General features: G+C 37.0%; 1 protein-coding gene across 2 annotated transcripts in view; it reads right to left on the reverse strand.

The window, feature by feature from the left end:
- Nucleotides 1-381: 381 nt before the first annotated feature.
- VPS41 (VPS41 subunit of HOPS complex) overlaps nt 382-22,877 on the reverse strand; it is a 109,462-nt gene continuing 86,966 nt past the window's right edge. Inside the window, exons 19-29 of one of the 2 annotated variants that reach the window (XM_075054181.1) lie at nt 22,415-22,559; nt 21,124-21,165; nt 20,947-20,997; nt 19,552-19,689; nt 16,571-16,625; nt 15,355-15,495; nt 13,689-13,825; nt 5,385-5,484; nt 4,535-4,579; nt 3,009-3,088; nt 382-1,688 (exon numbers count right to left, since the gene is read on the reverse strand). In XM_075054181.1, the coding sequence (XP_074910282.1) occupies nt 1,608-1,688; nt 3,009-3,088; nt 4,535-4,579; nt 5,385-5,484; nt 13,689-13,825; nt 15,355-15,495; nt 16,571-16,625; nt 19,552-19,689; nt 20,947-20,997; nt 21,124-21,165; nt 22,415-22,559 (1,015 nt within the window). In that variant the 3' untranslated portion in view covers nt 382-1,607. The remainder of the gene's footprint in view (nt 1,689-3,008; nt 3,089-4,534; nt 4,580-5,384; nt 5,485-13,688; nt 13,826-15,354; nt 15,496-16,570; nt 16,626-19,551; nt 19,690-20,946; nt 20,998-21,123; nt 21,166-22,414; nt 22,560-22,877) is intronic. The other variant, XM_075054169.1, reaches the window with a different exon arrangement.

Here is a 22,877-nt window from a genome sequence, read left to right on the forward strand (position 1 = left end):
ATGTATGCGGACTATGTTCTGCACTACAAAGCTCCTATCCTTCTGGTATTTCATCTACTGCATGTCCATAGATAATCTGCACCATTTTTTATTTTTGCTTCAGCTGTCTGTATTACCACAATAAAATATGATTGCTATGTTCTTGGGAGATCTATCCTTTTAATGATAATTTTGTCCCGTAACTAGGCAGAGTAAATCGTAGTATTTCTAATACACTTAAAATTTTATTCCAGTATTATACAGATCCACACAGTGGACAACAAAAATCACTCTTCAGATTGCTAGACCAGCTCAGCCAACTGTCTGGAGGATATCAAAAGAAAATAATGAATTTACATAAACTAGAAATTCAGTTTTCTAAAATATAAATTATTTTAAGGTGTACCTACATGGCAATAAGCTACGTAAGAACTTAGAGGTGTTACATTTTCCAGTTTTACAGATACACTGCAGTATCACTATACCATTGTTTCAGAGCTTATGATGTTAACTACTTGTTTAAACCTCACAATTTGATGGTAAAACAATGTATTTTTACTTTCAAACTCCAGTTATTAAAAGGAGGAAAACTATCATGTGTGTTCTGAAAAATGACTTTTCTTAGGGAAAAGATGCTTACATTTAATTTAATCAGTGAACATCATAAGGAGATTACATTACTGTGAAGACATTCTGAAAGATCCTCTCCTCTGGATCAACAAAACAGAACACTGTTGAAATTAAAAATAAATATGTTTTTTGTTAACATTCAAATACACTTATTTAACTTAGCTATTAAATTGCTAAGGCCAAAAGAAACTCCTAGAGATCTGATCTTTGAAGGGTTAGATGCTTCCCCCCCCCCCCCCCCCCATACGTAAATGAAACCACACACTACAACCACACTTATAAAGTAAGTGTTAAGACCTACTACTAACATTTAAAAATAAAGTTTCTGGAGGAGTTTAATATGAGAAAAGCCCACCTTAAACTACTGCATTGTGAAGATCAATTGAGATAATAACCAGTTTATAACAAACTATGAATGTGTAACCATGCAACCAAGGTAAATTGCCAATGTGTGGAATTCACAGTTAACGAGTTTGTTAATTTAATGTACGAGTCAGCACACAGCTAGCTTCAAGTCCTGAAGCAGTTCCACTGAAAGCAGTCAAGAGTCCTGTGCGTCTCAAGTTAAACAGTTCACTAATAAACTAAATCAGGACTAAAATAGTTTGGTGAGCTGAATTCACAGCAATTAATTTTTCTTTATGATATCTAACCATGAGCCCGACACAGCTCCAAACTGCAAAGCACATTAACTGATAGCAAGCACAAATCTCCAAACTGGATTTTTTTTCCTTCCCATTTTATTTCTCTTTTCTGTTCCAGAGTTAAGTAATGAGCTCAGGAAATGAACAGTGACGTAAGAATTGCATAACAAAGACTTACTAGGGAAACATTTTCACATCTTCTCTTTTCTGAAAATGTTCAATAAGCTGGATAACTTATAGAAACCAGTTTTAAATCACAATTATACAGAAATGATAACTAACAGAAACTACAGTGGCTTTGCATGGTCCTAACAGATTTGGTGTCACAGACTGGCATGGAAAACTAGGGGACTGCTATTTCTTCATTTCCAGGATTGCGCTTCCTGGCCCTCGATGTTTGGCACTGCATATGTTGCAGAACTGGACAGGAGATACCTAGAAATTAAAAAGAAAAAAAGAATCTCTTAGAGAAATGTAGCCACGTTACAATGTGGGAAGATGAATAAAAAATTGCTAATGTCTTTCTCAACATCACTGTTCACGGTCAGGCTGTTCCCTGTCAACATATTCATGGACAGATGTAGGAAGGCGATATAGAAGAATATAATAAAAGCAGGCTGTTCTGGAGTCAGAGGGCGGTACACCTCACCACCACCCTCCAGGAGAGTAAGGTCAGATTTCCTCCCCAACAAAATTGAAAAATACAGAGTCAAAAGTATCACTTATTATCTTCATGGATAAAGAAGAGAGTAAGTCACTTGGTCAGCTCCACTGACCACTGGATGTCTTTAGTCACAGCTTAGTCACCGTCTTTGGATAGTGCTCCACAGATTTCCAACAGCTGAGAATATGGCCTGAATACTGTCCATCTGATATCAAATATGTGTTTGTTGTTACTCCTGTGTTTAGCTCTGTGCAATGCTTTATGCATGCATTACTTTCCTTTCAGTATGTCACCAGTAACCAAGTACCAGTAACACAACTGATTATCTAAGGCCAAGAAATACCATAGCAGTGGAGAATTTGGCTCAGATATACGCAGATACCTGTGTATTCATTCACTAGATGTTCATTTTCAGAGAAAGATATGGAATCAGAAAAGCTTAAATTTCATTTTCTTTGCAATTTTGTTACCATTCTGATGTTTTGTTACCATTCCTAAATTCAAAACTGGTTGTATCTAGGAGTTACTTTTTTGGTTCGTTTTCACTGAAAAAAAAAAAAGAAAAAAAGAAAGAAAGAAGGAAAGAAAGAAAAAAAAAGCATTCCCTGGTGAAGAAAAACGTGTTCTGAGCATAAAGATGATTACAAAGATATTTGAATATTTACTCTGAAATGATTGATTTTTTTTTTTTTCCTTCCAGGTCAGAATCATTTAATATGGTTCACTTGAGAAAATATCTTTCTTCTTGTCTTTAATTAAACATACTTAAAGTGAGAGCTGCAATGGAAAAGAATTAATAAAAAAATCCAACAGGTTGTATTCCCTGTATGTCTCAAAGCTGCATTGCATATTCAGATTGCAGACAGTGATAAAATACTTCTCAAACAGCAGCAATTTCTTTCTAAATTGGATGAACTTTAGTTGCTCCCTTTATTTAGTCACATACTACTATGGGGTATCATCACAAATTATTACTGTGATCATATTATAATTCCCGATAGACCCATGCCCTTCTCCATAGTTGACAAAAGGAAATAATTTGTCCTTTTATCTTTGGCAAAGGTGTCAGAGAGATTAAGCTAGTTCCTTACTGTGTTAGATACTGGGAGGCACTCTTTGTGAAACATATGTCTGCAGTGGAACACTACCACGTTGAAGGACTTGGATGCATCTGGGAAAGAGAAAAGTAAATTCATCACAACAGGGCAATGAAACAAATGATTCAGTGGCTACAGCTGTATATGCCTGCATTCTATTATACACATAGAAACATAAAGTAACAGCTGTCATATTAATTTCTGAATTATTCTGGCTCATTTATAGAAACCATGGAGACTGATGGTTTCAGGTAATGTGTCCCAGTGATGGAGTTACAAGACAATTTTATTCTGTGGCTTAAATGCTGTATACCTTTTCATCAGAAATTTTTCATGTCAATGTGTGCTATGTGCTAAATTTGGGGAGGGAGAAGAGTAAACTACCACCAAATAATTCAGCTGTTTTGAAGAAAAGCTAGCAAAAAGATTCTAGCACTAGTGCAGGTTGAACCAGAACATTAAGCAGCTCTAGCACCTATGCTGCACACCGTGATCTTAAAATTTGGCAAGAAGCTGCCAAAGTGCACAACGTGCCGTTCGATTCCCACATGAATATTTAGCCCAGTTAGAGGCCTACGTACAACATCCACATATCCAAAGAATAACCATCTCACTTATCAGCATCATCCACATTCGATTCCTTGGCTCCCATTCCCTCGACACACATACCTCAAGGCACTAGCACATTCAGCTCTGCCAGGTTTTCTATCACCATGTGACTGCTGTGGTCTGTATGCTGGTGCATGTGATCATAGTGTAGTTGTTTTTATTTATTTATTTAAGTGAAAAATGGTAGAAACCAGGTTAAAAAACATGTGATTCTATTGGCCTACACACACTCAGCAAACAAAAAAAACAGGTCCATACATATACTTCATCTTATGTATTCTTGTTTGAAGATGCCATGACAGATACTCTCCTAGTAACACTATTTCTTCTTAAGATTCCCAGCAACTCTATTGGTATTTCTGACCTATAGTTGCCTTGCAGAATATACATCTTCAAAATACTATACTGAGTTTGTTTCAAAACTAAGTTTAGAAGATGTTTTAAAACTACAGTCTAAGCTGTTTCAAATATGACAGCAGTGACTGAAGCCAAGAGTTTTCCACCACTCAGACTAAAATTTTATAATCTACAAGTTCAGTCTAAATTATTCAACAGAGTTGGACAAGATTTGGTGTCAAGACCTTAGTTTTGTGGTTGTAATAATCTTTGAGAATACGTATGTTGATGGAATTAAAAGCTGTCTTGCATTTCATGTATTTCAAAACAGAAAATAAGGAAGCCAAAGATGAATAAGAAAGAAAACCTGTTTTTTCTGCAATAAAAAAAGTTCAAACTAGACACCACTCCCATGTCAGAATTCATAAGCAAGCTTTGCACACGAGACTGAAATTTATACAGTTATTACCGAGGGAAACTACTACACATTTCTATGAATAAAAGCACACAGTAGTTCCCCTAAAAATAAATAAAAAAAATAGACAACCTCTTTCTCTTCTAGAAAAGCATCCTACCTGAAGGAAGTATTGGAGACAGGCATGATTCGCAGATATTCTCCTCTGGAAAAACAAGACAAAACAAACTTGTAATAGCTTTGTTAACAAACTCCATGTTTACTTTTTTTACAAAGCAGGCACAAACATACTGCTATTACAGAAATGGAGCCTGGTCTTAAAGTTTTTACTTAAGATGCCTAACAGAGTCTATTCAAAATTGAAGAGCAATACTGAAGCAGCATTTCTATTAACAGCATGAGAAATGCTTAGATCTTCTGATTCTGATGATGGCAGAACTGCAGGAGTGAGGCTGTTTAGGAACAGCGCTATAGAGGCACAAGACAAACTGAGAAAAAGGAACATAGGATAGGTGCCTGATATCTCTGCAGCATTTTGCAGCAGAAGCTCTGATTATCTGTCCTTCTGTCAGCTTTTGCCTCTTAGTATTAACACTCAGCTGATGTGAATTAGAGCACTGCTCACATGCATCATTAGCACCTTACCAAATATTTTCAACTATTTTTGAAAACTATCTTGTAGCTTTTGCTTTGGTTACAGATTATTATTATCTGACTATCTGTATTGCCACTGAACAGCATTTTCACCTTTATAGACAAACACAATACATTACTGGCTATGCAGAGATTGATCAAGAGAAAAAGCTGCATGCTGGGTCTTGTAGTTTTTGAGATATGAGTCGCTCCTATGCAACGGGGAAAGCAGCTAGTATCCTACTACACTCTACAGATAAGGTACAACACTCAGTCTTTTGGGCAGCTTCCAAAGTGGAGAGTCATGTGGCTTGGGTCTATAAACCAAGTGAAAGACTTCAAAACCTTGAAAGTCACCATGTTTCCTCCGTACTCACCGTCTACTAGAACACCCTTCATCTGAGTTCGATGCATTTTCTTCAATAAAGAAAGAGAATCGGCAACAAGTATCTTTTTGCAACCTTCCCGCAGCAAGATCTGGTGCAAAGAACACAAAACACAGTGGTTGTTGAATAGATGGGCATATCAACTACCTTGGCAAGTCTCCACTGGGTTTCTGCTGCCAAAGATAGCACAAGGAATGTTTAAGGCTTTTCAAGCTATTATAAAGGAGGGAAAGGAGGAACCTCCTGTTACCATCACCACTACCTAAATGAAAAACCCACATGATAAAAAAACCAAACCCAAACCACTCAAAAACATCAAATCCTTTACCAATATATTATTGTCATAAATGAGGATCTTCTTCCCATGAGGTCATCTTAACAAAATACAACGGTGAGGGATTTTGCAGTGCCCCTCACAATTGGTTTCCAAACCATTTCAAAACTTCCTCTACCTGTATCTTTCCTGTCTTCTTTAGGAAAGGCATCTGATAATAATAAAACCTTTGTAAACACAGCAATTTGAAATTTCTTTTGTTCAAACATATTTCCTGCTGAGGTGTCACTTTGTAAGCAGTATTAAATGTCCATACAACTAACTAAAGGTTCAGAGTTCGTTCCTCTTCAGCAAAAGTCTCAGCCCCTTTTCTACTTATTTAATATTTTTCATTAGATTGACATGTCCTTGCCTGACAATGTTGTGAAACACAAAAAAGAATCAAGGGCATCAAAATTATACAGAGCCTTATTTCACAATACTTAATGAAGTAAGTATGAAAATATGACAAACTCAAATAAGTCTTGTGGAATTTTATTTCCTCCTCCTGAACTGATGTTTGGAAATTTGTTTTCCAAGACAACAATTCCTCTGAAAAGTGCTTTCAAAAGAGGGTCACAGTCAATTCTAAGCTGAACAACCCTACCAAAAAAGTGGTATAAAGAGGCAATGTCCATTCCTTTCTCCTGATTATTTGCATTACAGGAGACATTGAGCATTCTAAAATAGTCCAAGATACAGCTAATTCAAATACCTAAAAAGAAGTATAGTAATAGATTTTACAGCCAGGTGAACACTGTCCAAATCCCTATCTTCTCACATACACATCGTGAAGTAATAAGGACATACTGCCAAGAATGATATGCAGTTAAGACTGCAAATGTGAAATACATTAAAAAAATTAAAATTGAGTAACACTTTAAACATTTCAAACTGGGCATGTCAGTGGGTAAATGACATTCTCCGGTATTAGACACACTGAGCTATAAAACATTTCAGAGCACCAGAAATTGAATGCAGCTCTACAAGACACCTAGAAAATTAATCATTTTTATCTGTGATAATCTCAGGAACTACTTGAGTATGTCTTTTCCCTCCCAACTTTATCCAAGGTCAAGAGAGAATGTTAAATTTTATTTTAAATATAGAAAAATGTCACTAGCTTTGAAAAATACACTAGAAACTTTTTGCAAGGACAACTGAATGAGACTACCTTTCAGAATGAGTGCTTGCCTGATTCAAAATATTCTCAATCAGCAAATTATATCCCAAAGATAGGTAAATAATTTAGAGCAGATGAGGTCTCGGCTATATACTGGAGTCTGCTAGCTGCACTCAGCATACGCAAAGTATGTTTAAGTAAAAGGAGCAAAACAAGCATATTAAATGAGAGGTGTGGAACAGAGATCCAATGGGAAGAAGGGAGCATGATTTGCTATTTTCTACTGAAAATACAGTGTGCCAATAGGAAAACTTCATTTTAAAAAAGAAAAATAAAGAGGGAAACAATAGACATCATTAGGTCACTGGAAAACCTCAATACTGTTTGATGCCTTAAAAAACAGAAGTAACAAATATCTTATAAGACACATGCACTATCTTTCCCCCATTATTTAAACTCCACTAACATTTTTCCATACCACATTCAATGACCATTTGTCAGACCTTATTTTGCTAGAAATGGAATATAGTAGGCAGCTATTGTTATATAAAAGGAAAAGTCACAATGGAGAATGTAAAATGTCAAATCTCAAGGTAATAAAACTCAATGCTTCTGCAGAAACAGATTTGAAGAGCTCAAAGATGAGATGGATAATTTAAGAGTTACAGAAAGAGAAGCAGGAAAGGGAATTTGCAGGTGAGACAGAGGGAGAAAGAATGTTTGAATTAACTACTTTACATTAAAAGGAGGGATAAGTATATAACTGTGCACCCTAAGATTAGGCTAAACTAGTTAAAACTGACATTCAGGCACAAATCTGTAATAAAACCCTGTTTTGGGGAGAAGAAATAGGACTCGGAGAGGATGAAACTGAACTTTTTTTACCCTTTAAAAGCACATAATTCTAAGCACAAGCAGGACAGCATAGTACACCTACAGAAAGAAGTTTTAGGCAGATATAATGCTTTTTACTAAAGTAATGAAAACTGCTGAAACAGAAATATTTATTGCAAAAAAGAACCCTAGTTCATTTTCTGACTATATTAGGGAAGATGCCACTGCATAATTAAAATCAGAAGCCATAAAAACTTCTAATTAAAAAAATCCTGAATTACAAATGCCTAACATTATCTTTAAAGGAAAACACTGCAGTATGCAGTTAATTTGAAAGGGTATACTCAAAGCTCTGGGAATAAATTCAGGCCTTGATTCAGCTTAGCACTCAAACAAGTCCAAGTTTCTCAAGGATAATCAACCAAATTCTTCCAAATGGCATCGTGACCACAATTAAAAGCACATTATTTTTAGTCTTTACAACCAAAAGGCGTATGTCCCGCTGTGCAAGCTGCCACCTGCCCCCTAGTGCCTCCAAGGTGTCTTAACAGCAGCTTATTCATGTTCAGGAATGAAACCCAACAATTTTTCCAGGTGGTGTTTCAAGCAGCATTCATTCATCAGATCATCATCGGGGTCTATCAGTTCATAAACTCTGTTATAGAATCATAGAATCATTTAGGTTAGAAAAGACCTTTAAGATCATCGAGTCCAACTGTCAACCATGCCCACTAAACCATGTTCTGAAGTGCCTTGCCTACACGCTTTTTGAATACCTCCAGGGATGGTGACTCAACTACTTCCCTGGGCAGCCTGTTCCAATGTCTGACAACCCTCTCAGTAAAGAAATTTTTCCTAATATCCAACCTAAACCTCCCCTGCCGCAACTTGAGGCCATTTCCTCTCGTCCTATCTCCAGCCACCTGACAGAAGACCAGCACCCACCCCACTACAACCTCCTTTCAGGTAGTTGTAGAGAGAGATAAGGTCTCCCCTCGGCCTCCTCTTCTCCAGGCTAAACAGCCCCAGCTCCCTCAGCCGCTCCTCATAAGACTTGTGTTCCAGGCCCCTCACCAGCTTTGTTGCCCTTCTCTGGACACGCTCCAGCACCTCAATGTCTTTCCTGTCGTGAGGGGCCCAAAACTGAACACAGTACTCGAGGTGCAGCCTCACCAGTGCCGAATACAGGGGGATGAATGGATAGATGTGAGTTCTATGAATGGATGAATCTCTGTTATCCATCACAGTTACTGCAGGTTCAATCAAAGTGCAAACTAGTAAGTCAACATTTGAGTAAATTGGCTAATCCACAAAATCTAGAGGTACTGCATCTGAACAAATTGGGTTTATATTTTAAAACTAGGGGATAAAAAAGTCTTGGAATAGTGACATGTTTTCAAGTTTTCTTCTAACAACTGTCATAAAAGGGTGAGAAATTAAGCATTTCTTTCTGAAATGAGAGAGGTATTTAAACCTCTTCCAACACCACAAGCATTTCCTAAATTGCACTCAGGTATAGACCACAGCTGAAAAGACAGCTATGTTATACATTTGGAAAGTTTAACAGTCTTAATTGTAACTCACAAGTGCACAAATAAGGGATTTTTCTATCAGCCTTCTCTGTGAGACGTGTGATACAATGCTTTAGAAACCTGGATTACCTGACTTATTTTAAGAAAGGCTCCTGCATTCCTCCTTCATAAGTAAGACCACTGTGTAATCAGACACCACAGACTTAAAACATGTGTGAACCATTTCATATGCTTTTTCAATTTAATTTCCAGGGAACTGAATATAAAAGGCAAATACAGAGTTCAACAGTACATTTGAGAAAGAAGGTCTTTGTTAAGATCAAATCACTGTACCACTGACGAGTTTCAGTCCAAAAAAGTTGTATAAAAACAACTTTAGTAGCACTGGTTTCACTGAAAAAAAATAATAGTTTGAATTTATATTTTACATAGCAATACTAGTAAATGCCGATTTTGCTACAATTTTCAAATAACAGCTTCACTGTCCTAATTGTGTTGGCTAAGGGAGTTCTTAAAAATTGTTAAATTCCTAATGGGAACAGAGGTTCTGTATGAGTCTCAGAGAAGCAATGTCTATGTGTGGGAACCAAATTAAAGTTACACTGACAACAATTTTTCAATTGTATGGAGATAAAGTTGAGTTTTGATTCTGTGTCTTTGAAAGCACTTTTAAATGCAAGCAGTAAAGATGAAAATTATTAAACTTTTGTCAGGGTATCAATATGGCTTGACTCAATTTGGTTAGCTTGCCATAGATTTGAATGGTATTTAGTTATGTTGAAAATGTTGTTGGAAGAATGGTGATTTATTTTCCATTAAATAAAAAAAATGTGCTAGGAATGTGTCATTTCTAATAAATAAGCAGGTTTCTCCTTTAGACAACACATCTTCAGGAGTTTATAAATTCAAAGGAAGTAGTGTGTGGTCAATTTTATCTATAAATTTATGGCACCAAAGAACTAGATTTCAGGAGTTAAGATATAAAATATAATGAAAAAGTTTTAGACTACACTTTACTTGATAAATACTCCTGCTAAAATTCAGACAACTATAACTTTGTCTTTGTTGCCTATGTCCTCATAACTTTGTTGTCTGTGAAAGTTACTGCATATAAACCCTAAAATCAGTATTATTTCAGCAGTAAATAAGCTTTCATCGCTACAATAAATCAGTGTCACTCGATTATGTACTACATTATCATACATTATCTCAGATGATAACAAAGAGAAAACATTATAATAAATGATCCTCAGGAGGGAAAAAACAAACAAACAAAATCACTTGGAGTTTTAATCCCAATTCAGAAATACACTTAAATGAGTACTTAAATCTCTTCCTGCTTAGGAGAATACTTAAGAGTGTGCTCAGTTTTAAGTTCATGGCAGAACTGCATTTCCTGAAACTGGAAAATAAAAATAGGTATTCTTGAAGAATAATAAGGCATCTTAATAGATCCCTACTTCTAAAGCAGAGCTGTAATGCCAGAGCAAAAGCAAATTAGTAGTACTTAATTGAAGCTGTAGCCTAAGAACAAAGTCTCATGTGATCTACATTTTATTTTTACCCAACAGAATACCTAATTCTATCTTAGTGCCATGCTTGGTTGGTAGTGAACAGATACTAACTCCTTTTCAAAGGTGTAAGTTAACCACATTACTTTAGAGCTGAGGTGAGCTTAGAGTAGCACATAGAACAGCTGCAGTGGTTCATCTAACAGGTGGTAATTTGTTAAAGTGAAGCAATTAGTCTGCAACATGGCAACATTAATAAAAACATAAATTATTCAGGGAAGATCCCAGATTAAAAAAAAATATAACAAATTTTGTTGCATTAGTAGACTTCCTTGTTGGCTTCTCTAATGCACACTGTAAGCCACATATGGCATGCTTTGGCAGCCACTCAAATTTGATTCACTTGGTTTTGCTGAGATGTAAAGAATTGTTTTCAAAAAGACAAAGTCTGTCAAAGGCACTGCTTTTAGCTCCTACTCATATTTCAAATCACATCTAATGTAGAGTTTACTGCTATGGAAATTTAGGAGCATAATAGGAAATTTGCATCCACATACTTACATAAGCATAAAACAGTCTTATCAGGGCTTGCAAAAGGAGGCCACAATTAAATATAATGGCAAAGCTCTAATACCTTTTGGGGAACCAACATTATGAAAAGATCAGCATAGCTTTCACTTTAGGCAGTGACTTGCAAGCCAAGCAACAGGTTCTAAATTCACCTGCACGCCTCCTTTGTGGATCTTGACACAAGATTTCCTTTTTTGTCTTTGAAAATGGGAATAAAACTTACTTGCATACAGAGCTTGAGATTCAAAGAGATGAAATTACAGAAAGTCCTAGCCAGTGAAATTTGGGCTTCTGTATGAGTTCAAAATGTCTGGTACGTTAGGTGATACAAATCAGGAAGTTTTTACCAAAATCCAAAGAGTTGTGCCAGGCCAGAATAGAGGACATGGACGTCTTACCATGAACCTACACAACATGATGCAAAGGTGTGACCAGGCATCATGCAAACACACCAAAGGCTAGCTTTAAAAAGCTATATGAGGCAGCAGTAATGATGAAGCTAGGGCAGAATTGCCCTCAGCAATGAGAGGCCACTTATGACACTTGAAGTTCCAGCCATGTCCTGAAGCTTACACTGAATGCAGAAACAGTCCTGCTATATAAAATAGGAGCTTGCCAATCTAAAGCTACTTAGGTGAGTGTGCAAGAGCTGCGACTGCATATCTAAATTTCAGTGTAGACACACCATCTGTTCATAAACGGTGCACTGTACATCGCCTGTAACACTTCAGGAACAGTCTTATTTTAAGCTATAGCTTACATTTCTCTAAATAAAAATAGTGTCATCCCCCCCCCCCCCTTTTTTGGCTATATTGTTTTGCTATCATACAAGCAAGACAAGCACAATTTCTATTATTCCTATGAGATCTAAATTTTAGCCCTAGAGCTATCCAAATCTACTTCGAAATGAATTAATCCGAAATCCATGAAGCATTTCAATGCTAACAGCAAATAACTTTAGCTATCACTCTGAAGGTTAAATACATACTTTTAATCCCAAAGTAATTTTGTTAAAAGGTATTTGAAGACAAAATGATTCTTCCCCCCCTCAAAACATGACCAAATGATGTCATCAGCTTTGAAGCCACGCAATATACTTTGCATACGTGTAAAGCTGCGGCTATGCACGAAGCACTTTCTCAGTCTGCCTGCAGACACACCAAAAATTACATTTTGATTTCAAGAGAATGCAGGAAGAGGAGGATCAGCAGTGCAAGGAGCAGGGTACTGACAGCAACAAGATAAAAGTGCAACTGTTCAAATGCAGCATGCTATTTAGCTAGTATCATTTTGGAAGGATATTAGTATCTCATGAATTCAATTAAAAACTGAAAGGAATGTTACAAAGTGAAAAGTCATAATCTAAAGCCCCTATGATAATAAAATAATGGAAAAGCCTTCGAAAGGCTTAAACCCTGCCTTTTTAAAAGGCCTTCTGACATCACTGAAGGCTCTAGCAGATACAAGCTTTATTTGGCCTGGTAAGAGACCAACCACGACCTTACTGAAAACTGTCAAGCCCATCTATTGGACATCTATTTGCTAGAGATGTCCAAAGACTAATAGCAGATGGGAAACAAATGTTTATGAGGTTCAGAAAGTTGGAGTTTCAGCTGCTTTCTGGGCTACGTTTTCTTGGGACTCCGCACACCCACACCGAGGCATTCAAACTGCTCTATACCCTCATGTCTCTCAATAGAAAGGTGCAGAGCAGCATCACAGAGAACTCAAGTTTGGGCCTCCTTTGGTAGCAGGGAGATTTAAAGTATGCAATGCAACACTCTGTTGTTACTTTCAGGAACATTGAAGGGCATGCTTCTTGTAACTTCTTAGAAACACCCATCAGAATCACTCATGTGGAGAACTGCACATATCTGTATAATTATGCTGGGATAAGAAGTCCCACAATACAATGAGCAGGTTTTTTTTAAATGCATAGACGTCACCACATTCTGCACAACAGATATGAATTTGATTTTTAAAGATCATCTTCCTTTAATTAGTATGACACTTAACGTACGGCTCTAATACCTGGTGAATGTTTTAGTGAGTGCTCCTCATATATGAAACAGAATGAAAAGTACTGGTCATGAGACTTTCCAATATTAGACAGTCAGACAGTATAAAAATAGTCTGAATCATCCAAGATCCTTCCAGTTCTACTTAGCCACCAGGCTTATGATAGCATGGTAGAGATTCAGAAGTGCTAGAAGCCATCAAAAGAAGAGACTATTTGTCTTGACAAATTTCTACCCTTTTTGTCATAGTTCTGTACCAACCCACAGTGCCAATGACAGATGTCTGAACAAAATGAACAAACCTTCATGATAGCCATTTCTCGTGCTGTTCAGTGGCAAAGCGGTTTTGCTGTCTCTCTGAAAATGAGAATCACAGGAAGAACACAACATTCACCTGCAAGTTGTAGTCCTGAAGAATTTTCACTAGTGAGTCTCTCAAATTAGGAATCTCCATGCCTTCCTTAATGCGGTGGATCAAAAGAATGGGATCAACGTGGGTTCCAATATTGTTCAACAAACCAGTAATAAAAGCTGTGAAAACCAAGAGGCAAAGGAATTAAGAAAGAAATCTAGCAAAATACCTGATTAAAGGATGCTTTGGTCACAAGCTGCAGGCTTTGGCTGATTCTATGACAGTTCTCTACTACGCAGTAACACTAAGCCTCTTTTACATAGCCTTCATACATTTCTTGCAGCTGTTATTTACTTGGATACAGGCCTTTGGGGAAGAGAGGAAGATACAGTTTGGCAATTCACAGAAGGTCTAAGGTATTCAGAAAAGGGGTAACAGTATCCAGCACAAATCCACAAGTAAATAATGCATTTCAGTTCAATAAAAAGGGCACTCGAGCAAACAGAGCCAGAAAATTAACTACATTATGTGACTACTCCATTCCCAGTTCCAGGGTTTAAAAACAACTTTTCAAGCACTTAACGTAACTCCAACATGTTTCTAAACATTGGTGAGAGTGACACAAAAGAAGTCTTTTGCTTTTTGAAGTGCACCTGCCTAAGTGAAACACTAGAAGAATGAACCTCAAGGCTGTGTTTCTTCAGACCCCAAAACGAAGGACTATCAGTGGATTTGCTCTGCATATGGGCAGATGGAACTGAGAGAATTCTATATGGTTTGAATCCCTTTTGCTCTAAAGATGTCAGTAATTGTAGCATCACTTTCAGTGATGCACTGCATTTAAGTATGGGTAAGTTGAGAATGCCATTCTTCTAAAGGAGTAACAGATTTTAGTTGCTTCTTCCTGTCAGAATTAGTGGCAAAGGGATGAAAAGATTTGTATTCTGACACTAATCCTACAAGACATTCAATGCTTCAGAAAAAAGATCCCAGGAGAGACTTTAAAGCCTTGATTTAAAGCCCAGAAGAGGCTGCAAAACTAATGGAGTAGATAGTTAAAATAATTCCCTATTTTCTCAGTCCTATGAACTCCTCTGGATCTGCTTCCTGAACAAAATTGATGTTGCTTATGAGATTCTGACAGCTTTTGAGTCCATCTAAACTTTAAACTGTAGTAGCTATTCATATAATGGATGAAAGACAAAATTCACTCATTGTTACAGATCTTACCTTTATGCCACAGAAACAAAACAAATTAGATATTCTACTGAGGGGCAGAAAGGTGTATGTTCTTTCTTCATTTTCAGAATTTCAAAGAGAAGTAGCTGCAATAAACACACTACACAACATCTTCATCACGCCTGCAGACTGTGTTTTGAGGCTGTCTAAAAATAAAGCCTCATTCTGCCAAATTAAAAACACCATTCTCCACTTGATTTGTCATTAAGGACATAACTATGCAGAACTTAATCAAATGTTAAATCCCTAAGCACTCATTCTGTAGCATGCCCACACATTGCCTTACTGGAAGTTTTTATTCACAGGAGGACAGCTATTTTGTACTCTACAAACCAGAACACCTCCCTGGCCATCCATAAGCACCTTCTCTAACATGCTAACATGCACGTGGATAATTCAATCCTTTAACTGCAGTAGCATTCCACAAAAAAATACACGTGCAAGGCTTCTGAGAAACTATCCCACTTACGTGGTTTGTCAATAGAATATAAAATGAGGTCTTCCCAAAGTTCTCCATCATCTTGTTCCTTGGCAAATTCAATAGCTTTATCTACATCTTGCAATTCTTCCATTATCATCTTCAAGGCACTGCGGCTATTACCCATTCTGCCTAGGAGTAAAAAATAAGTAGATTATAAATCCTAAACGCTTATCAATGCTTAGTGCTTTAAGAAGGTCTTTCAATATAAATTTTATAAGTGTGAAGTTGCCTCAGACTAATTCAACCAAAAGCTAATCTATCTAATCTAATCTGATGTAGGAACACAAATCCCAGAGCAATCAGTATAATCTAAATAAGCACTTGGAGCACTGGGACCTGGAGCCTTTCTTGAGGATGTCTTGGGTCATATTAGGGGTTCTGAACTGCAGCAACATCTAACGTAAGGGGGAGTGTGTGTACGTGTATGCATGTGAACTATGACATGAAATGCCCCCTTTAAGAGCCCACATGGGCACTCTTAATTAAGTACAGCACAGCTTACACCCATGGAAAATGAGAGGAGGGAAGAGGAAGAAGTAGTAGAAACGCTAACGCTAATTAATGAGTAAATCCTACTTTGCTCTCAAACGGTCCACAAAACATTCTTCTTACTAAAACATTGATTAAAAAACCACTTTCCATTCTGTTCATGACTAATACATAAACATACATAAAAATCTTAAGTCTTACAATGCCTCCCATTCAGAGGTAGATTCCTTGGCCTGCTGGAGGAGTTAATTTACAATTAATTTTATTTAAAAAAGAGAAAAGGAAAAAGAAAAAAGGCAACATAAGCAAATCTTCCACCTCAGCAAAAGATAATACTAAGCTTCTGAGAAGTATTCAGAATAAAGCATTTTTCTCCCCTCTCTTCAAACTGACAGTATTACTCTCCACTTAGAGATTGTCTCAAAAATATCTGCCCCCCAACCTGTTCCCCATAGCCCCCCAACACCTCCAAAACCCCAGAAAAATCAAATCAGAAATGCAGTAACACAATATATGGAGTTAAGACATCACATGAATAATCCAGTGCTTTGTTTTATTTTCTAAATCATGTTATTCAGTTGTACTGACTGCATGTCAACTTTGTCTCTGGGAAAGTGTTAAACGATGTTAGACAATACATCATATATTTTCGCAGCATAAACTTTACGACAGGATTAAAAGCATGTTGTAATTTGTCACATTGAGTGTTACTTACTTAGAAGATAGACTGTCTCTTCTACAAAGCTCCTCTGTTGGCAGATCTCAAGAGCCTTGAATTTAAGGGAAGGGGGGAAAGAAAGAGAATACAGGGAACCATGTAACATGATATTTTATTGATCACAAATGCTGCAAGAGGCTTAAAGATATTTTTCCATGAAGTTGCATTACTCGTTTTGACAGGAATAGAGCTCCCTTAATATGCACTGTCAGGTCCTCTGGCATTAATTAAGAGAAGAAACTCCATGGCATTTTTTTTAATTTTTCTCCAAGATGAAATAAATCTGGGGACAAGACAGGTATTTCAGATTGGATTATGCCAATCTCTACCTTTAAATCTACTGGCAACTTCTTTCTTCTGCTTCCAAAAGTTGGTTAGTCCAAAAGCATTAAGGTTATCTGCTGTCACTTGCTTCCTGTGGGTGGACTTACAAGGTTTGTAGTGATGGAGGTCTGCTTGACATTTATTCCTAACACAAGACTGTAGATCTCCTCAGGATAACCAGAATGGTTTTGGGAGGTAGAGTGCCCTCCAAATTTTGTACCAGTGACCTCCAAGAAGACAATACAAAAATAATCTAGTGCAAATATGAAAGAATAAGAAGGAAGCATTTCTTGTAAAGTTGGTTTAAAGACCCGAGGGCTAAATACCATAAGCAGTTACAGAATCTGAGTGTAGTTGAAAAATACTTAGCACAATCACCAAAACTACCAAACTGATTACCAACAAGTTTTTAGTAACAGAAAATTGGCAGGGCTGGTATGCTATAAACAATGCCATGTCCATTTTCAATTTGGAAGCAGAAACCAAATTCAAGATTCACAGCATTCCTGTGAAGACAACTGTTCACTGATAGAAACTTTCATACTTGGAAATCAAAACTATAAATGCATAAGATACAGCTATAGCTAGAGATGTAGGTAGGAATTAACTTTTCCTTCCATTCTCAAATTATTTCAGATGGGTTACTATGAAGATTAGAGATACGGGCAATGAATTTCAGAGTAGGTATAAGTGAATTACCAACCAGCTACGTCAGGGGAATGAAGGTGTGAATAATACTAATAAGTTATAAACACAGCTGACAGACTTTTTTCTCTCCGCTTAGAAGTTAAACTACAAAGTACCAGGTATTCAGTAATTCTGGATGCTGCATATTTCTTGACTGTCATGCTCCCTCTAGAGGAAAACATGGAACATTCATACTTCTCTTTCAGTTCATTTTATAAAACATTTGCTGAACTGCACTTAAATAAAAGTGGCTTACTTTTAAAGAACAAGAATTATTTCTTCCTGCCAGGTTTATAATTTCTTTAAAGCAATAATGAGCATGAATTTGTTCAAATATCATGGCTTTTTGCAGTTTATACACTGCACTGGAATCTGCTTAACAGGAACTTAAAATACCGGTAACTGGGAAATTCTTGGTCCCCTTATTTCCTTAGAACAAAGATTTGTATGTGGCAAAAAGTGTTACTATATGATATGAATTGTAAGAAGTATAATTACAGAATTAGCAGTGACAGTAAATTCAACTAAGTTTTATACAGTGTTGATATCTTTCCTCATTTCCTTAGCTTCTTACTGAAACATATTAACATTTTAATGTAAGGTTAGAACGACGCTTTTTCTAACATCCTTTTCTCTGACTTTAGTGATTATTGCACCAGACCTTCCAAAGGTTCACAGGTCTCTGACATACTTTTGCTCACAGCCCATAACTTCAGCAAAGCAGTGTCAGCAATGTGCTTGCATCATTTACACACAGCACTTTTCTGCACCACGCATCACTGAAGATAGGTGGCTAGATCTGCAATAACTAAAACCAATTTGCACCAAAAGAAAAAAAAAAGTGCAGGTAAGGTTTTATACATAAAACCATGACCACGCAAATAATACATAAGGCAAAAAACTCAGAGAGAATCAGAGAGTTAAAACCAAACATTGTAGACAAAAAGTCTCTGGCTGGAAACCTCTCAGGCTCATTGCCTAAAAAGATCATTGAGACAACCTAGTTTCATGTGGCAGTTTCAACAAAGACCAAGCCTGCAATCCTAACAAAGTATTTTGCAGTTGTTTCCTGCTGCTGCATAGTAAAGTTGACAAAAGCATGCAAAATAAGAGAGGTGCCAGGAACAACACTAGTTCTCTTTAAAATGTCTACCACGTAAAATGTGATATTCAGCATAACATTTAAAAATACTGCTGTCATCATTATTGCTGCATACAGAGAGGCATCCTTTCACAGAGTCTGCTCTGCTCAGCCATTAACAGCAACAAACAGAAATAATAAAATACTGGCCCAACTAAAAAGGAAAACTGAAATTTCCATTCGATTCACTTTAATTCAAGCAGAAGAAAAAACCCCAAGACTGCCCTTAACTTTATTTATTTATTTATTTTAATTTGACAAGAAAGTGAAAGGAAGGAAAATGTAGAAAGGTTAAAGAAGGTGGAAAGATGGTATTCTGTAAAATTCCAAGTCTGCTGGTGGAAGTATAAAGACAAAATACTTTTAGCTCTGCTAGTTCAGTGACTGTTACATTGCGCATATTATTTGAAAGCAACTAAGACATTAGAATACAAAGTTAGAAAAACTCCAGTTACAGCTACTCATTTTTCAAGATCTAACAGTGACTAGTCCTAGATTTGGCAAAATGATTGTTGATTTCTTGCAGCCACAATGTGCTGCTCAGTCAGGCCAGGCACTGATGAGTAGATATGCTGTAGGTACGCATCAAGTGTGAATTCAGAACTTCTGCATTAAAAATCCCCACCAATTCCTGCCCTGTGAGCTGAGGAAGGTCTCAGCTGTCAGCCAGCTCTGCAAACCAAACTTCTGCAGGTGATGGTCACAAACTCAAAGGATCCCTCCTTTCGGCAGCAGAGGGCAGTACCAGACCCAGTTACAAATTCACAACACTACAAGCTACAGACATAAAAATTGACGATCTGTGTTTTAGATTTTGGGGGCTTACCTTCTCTAGTGGACAGTGCGTGCTGTCTCTGAGAAATGGTAGTAAGTTTGGACGATCATATTCAGCATAAAGGCTGATCTGTTTCTCATGATATCGTTGGCCTTTATGGTGGTCTCTTTTAAAGAGCTTGTGCAAATACTAGGAATCAAAAAAGAGAATCGGAACTCAAAATCGCTTACACAATATTATTCATTCTCCACCAGTAAAAAAACCCTCCTAATTTCCTCAGGAATATGCTAACATACTAAGAGGCACAGAGATTAAATCCTGATACAAAAGACTAACTATATTTTTCTGAAGTACACTTATCACAGCAATCTCCAAAACCAGCTCCGTAAAACAGGTTTTCAGCTACACTTAAGTAACTGTTCTTTAACATTTGAAGTAGCTACTGGATTTTGAATTTTATGTAAAACTTCAGAGAAATATGTCAAATAAAACATTTTGGATATCTAGATATGCTTGATCATTGCAGATAACTACAGATCAAATTTTTACCACATGAAATGTTTTAACCAAAGCACCTTGTATTATAGATACTATGGAAAAGCTCCTTCCTCCCTAGATGAGCACAGAAAAGCCTTGAGAATAATCATGAGGGTCACTTTTATTCAAAGGGAAGTAGGCTTCACACTTTGAAACTGATGCATCCCTTCCATAAACTGACAGTCAGTCGTCTCTGCAAAGCTCCTGGGCTGCAGGCTGCACACTTCATAGAGCTGCTTCCTATTATCAGATCTCTAACACACAAACCTGCTCTCCACCAGATTGATGCCCTGAGCCACACCTGTACCCAGCAGCAAGTTAAACTTCCCTCACTAATACAGACCAAGCCCACAGTTACACATTACGTATTCCACTGATGGCACATTCAAACCGAAGAGGTGCTTTTGGAATAGCAATGTGGAGCCACGGCCTTACAGTGATATTATAACTCTGCACAAACAAGAACATTCCTGCAGCGTATGGAAGTAACAGCTCTAGAAAGAAAAGCAGTTCACTGTCTCTATGGATCAGCAAAATGTGCTTCAGAGTTACACCCACCATCCAACCCCATTTTTGTGTAGGGAAAGAGGAGGGATACAAGCAAGAAGTAATGGACCAGAGAAGAAAAGTGTCTGCAATGCCATAATGAGTACCTCATGGTATGTTAACAAGTAAGCAGTACGTTATGAAATTCTCACAGGTACACATTTTAAAATTATTTTACTATTGTAAAAAATGCTATGGCCATGTTAAAAAATGGATTAGCAAAAGTAGCCACTCTGGCTCTGATGATTTATGACATTTCAGTGTCATGTGCACTTTGACAGGATAACCACATCTGTAAAAGATATGCCCAGCTAAGGGTTTATTCAGCTCAACTTGAAAGCAACAGAATATAGAAATATTTACCACATGCTGTAGCTCAGGCCTGTTTTCTAATTCTTCAACGACTCTGTCAATCTGAAAGAAAACAAACAAAACCCAAGAGATGAGCAAACATGTGATGAACAGCATGTTTACAGGACTGAAAGGACGGGTAATACAAGCAAGCATTGGACTGGCATGCCATGAACTTGTAATACTTACGGAAATTTTATCTTCGTTATCCAAAAGCATGTCTACTGCTTTCTAAAGTAAAGAAAGAGAACCCAGTTATGAAACAGGTACACACATTTTCTCACACTCTATATAGTATTATGCTTGTTCACTGATGGGTGTCGGATAGATATTGCAGACCTACTCTTTTCAGCAACAGTAATTCAGAGAGCAGTTTGCATAACATCAGCATTCCCCGATAGCACAGCATTACAAAAGAACACATCATGTATTCTTTCAGAATACTTCTCCTAAGTTTCCACACTAATAGCAATCAATACTGTGCACTTATATTGCAGGTGAAGTACACCCATTGAACCATGGGTCACAGGCAGTCACTGTCAAATGACGTAGAAATACTATTTGTCCCATTGCAAAATGGAACTGCAGGGTGATGGCTGTATAAGAAACACGCGACCCAACTTGCCTTACAATTGGATTCCCCCAAACTATCTGCACACCAGTACTGTAACAGAAGCAGACAAGACCATGTAAGCAGAGTGGCCACTGGGATTCCAGTTCTGCTTCCTCTTACATGAGCAAACTTTGCTTCACATTCAAAAAATGCAAAACCACAGATTGATACGATTTAATCTATTTAATAAGAACAAATTATACTCTTTTTTCCCCCATGTAGTTTAGAATACGCGTACCAAAGCTGATAATCTTTGGTACAGATGTCTCCATATTTTAACTCCAGTGCTTAAACAACCACTGCAATGAAAAAAGAGGAGATCTACTTGGTTTCCCCCCAAGGATCATACCAAAACTCATTTGCTGAGGTTTTATAGCCAACTGAGAAGAAAGAAGATTGAATTCAGCACAAAATGCACACTTCTTGATTTTTGGAATTTGGGTTAATAACCTTGCAAACTTTCAGAAGCAGATTAATTGACTGCAGTGAAAGAGAAGTGGCAAGTATATTTAACATATGCCTCACAATAAATTCACTGCCTCCTTCCTTTGGCTTATTAATAGCATTATTTGATTAGAAATGCAAAAAGAATATTGTGGTGAAAGTCTACCTGAGAATCACAACAATGATCTTGGATCTGGCACTCTTCTCACTATGAGTGATACTCAAATGGAAATACAAAGGAAAAAAATCATCCTTGGGTCAATTATTTTGCAGTCTAGGCAAATGTCATCTTCCTTACATCAGAATGTATCCAGACACAGCAAACACACTCTCTGCCTTAACACTATCTTTAGCTCATCTATTTTTAATCTGTTAAAATATCTCTAGTGGAAAGTGAATATAAAATCATTAGGATCACCATACCTCTGAATCAAAATCCATGAGCAGAACAATTTTGTCTCTGATAGAACTGAAAAGATTGTGCTTGTGGATCAACTGGAAGACATCTTTGTGCCTCAGAGTTAGGTAAATTTCTAAGGCTCTGCCATAGCGCTGGTCGTAAGTATATCTGATAAAAAACAATGTTATAATACATGTGATCTTACATATCTAAGTGTAGGAAAATCACCTGTGAGGGAAAATATAAATATACTCTAGGATACAAAGCTTGTTAGGATGCTACTTGATTTGATAAATATCTAAATAGTTGCTGTGATTAATTTTTGTTAAAGGAAAATAAAACACTGGGTAACACTAATTTCAACTCTTTTATACCAGCCACCACATTTGTGTTCTGACCTTGGTTCTCTACATTTTCATTTTCCTGTTTTCAGACCACAGGGGAAGCCACACAAAACACTAGTTTTTCTATTTTTGGAAACTAATT

This window comes from Buteo buteo, chromosome 2 (assembly GCF_964188355.1).
Source record: "Buteo buteo chromosome 2, bButBut1.hap1.1, whole genome shotgun sequence".
In the NCBI taxonomy this organism is placed as follows: Eukaryota; Metazoa; Chordata; class Aves; order Accipitriformes; family Accipitridae; genus Buteo; species Buteo buteo.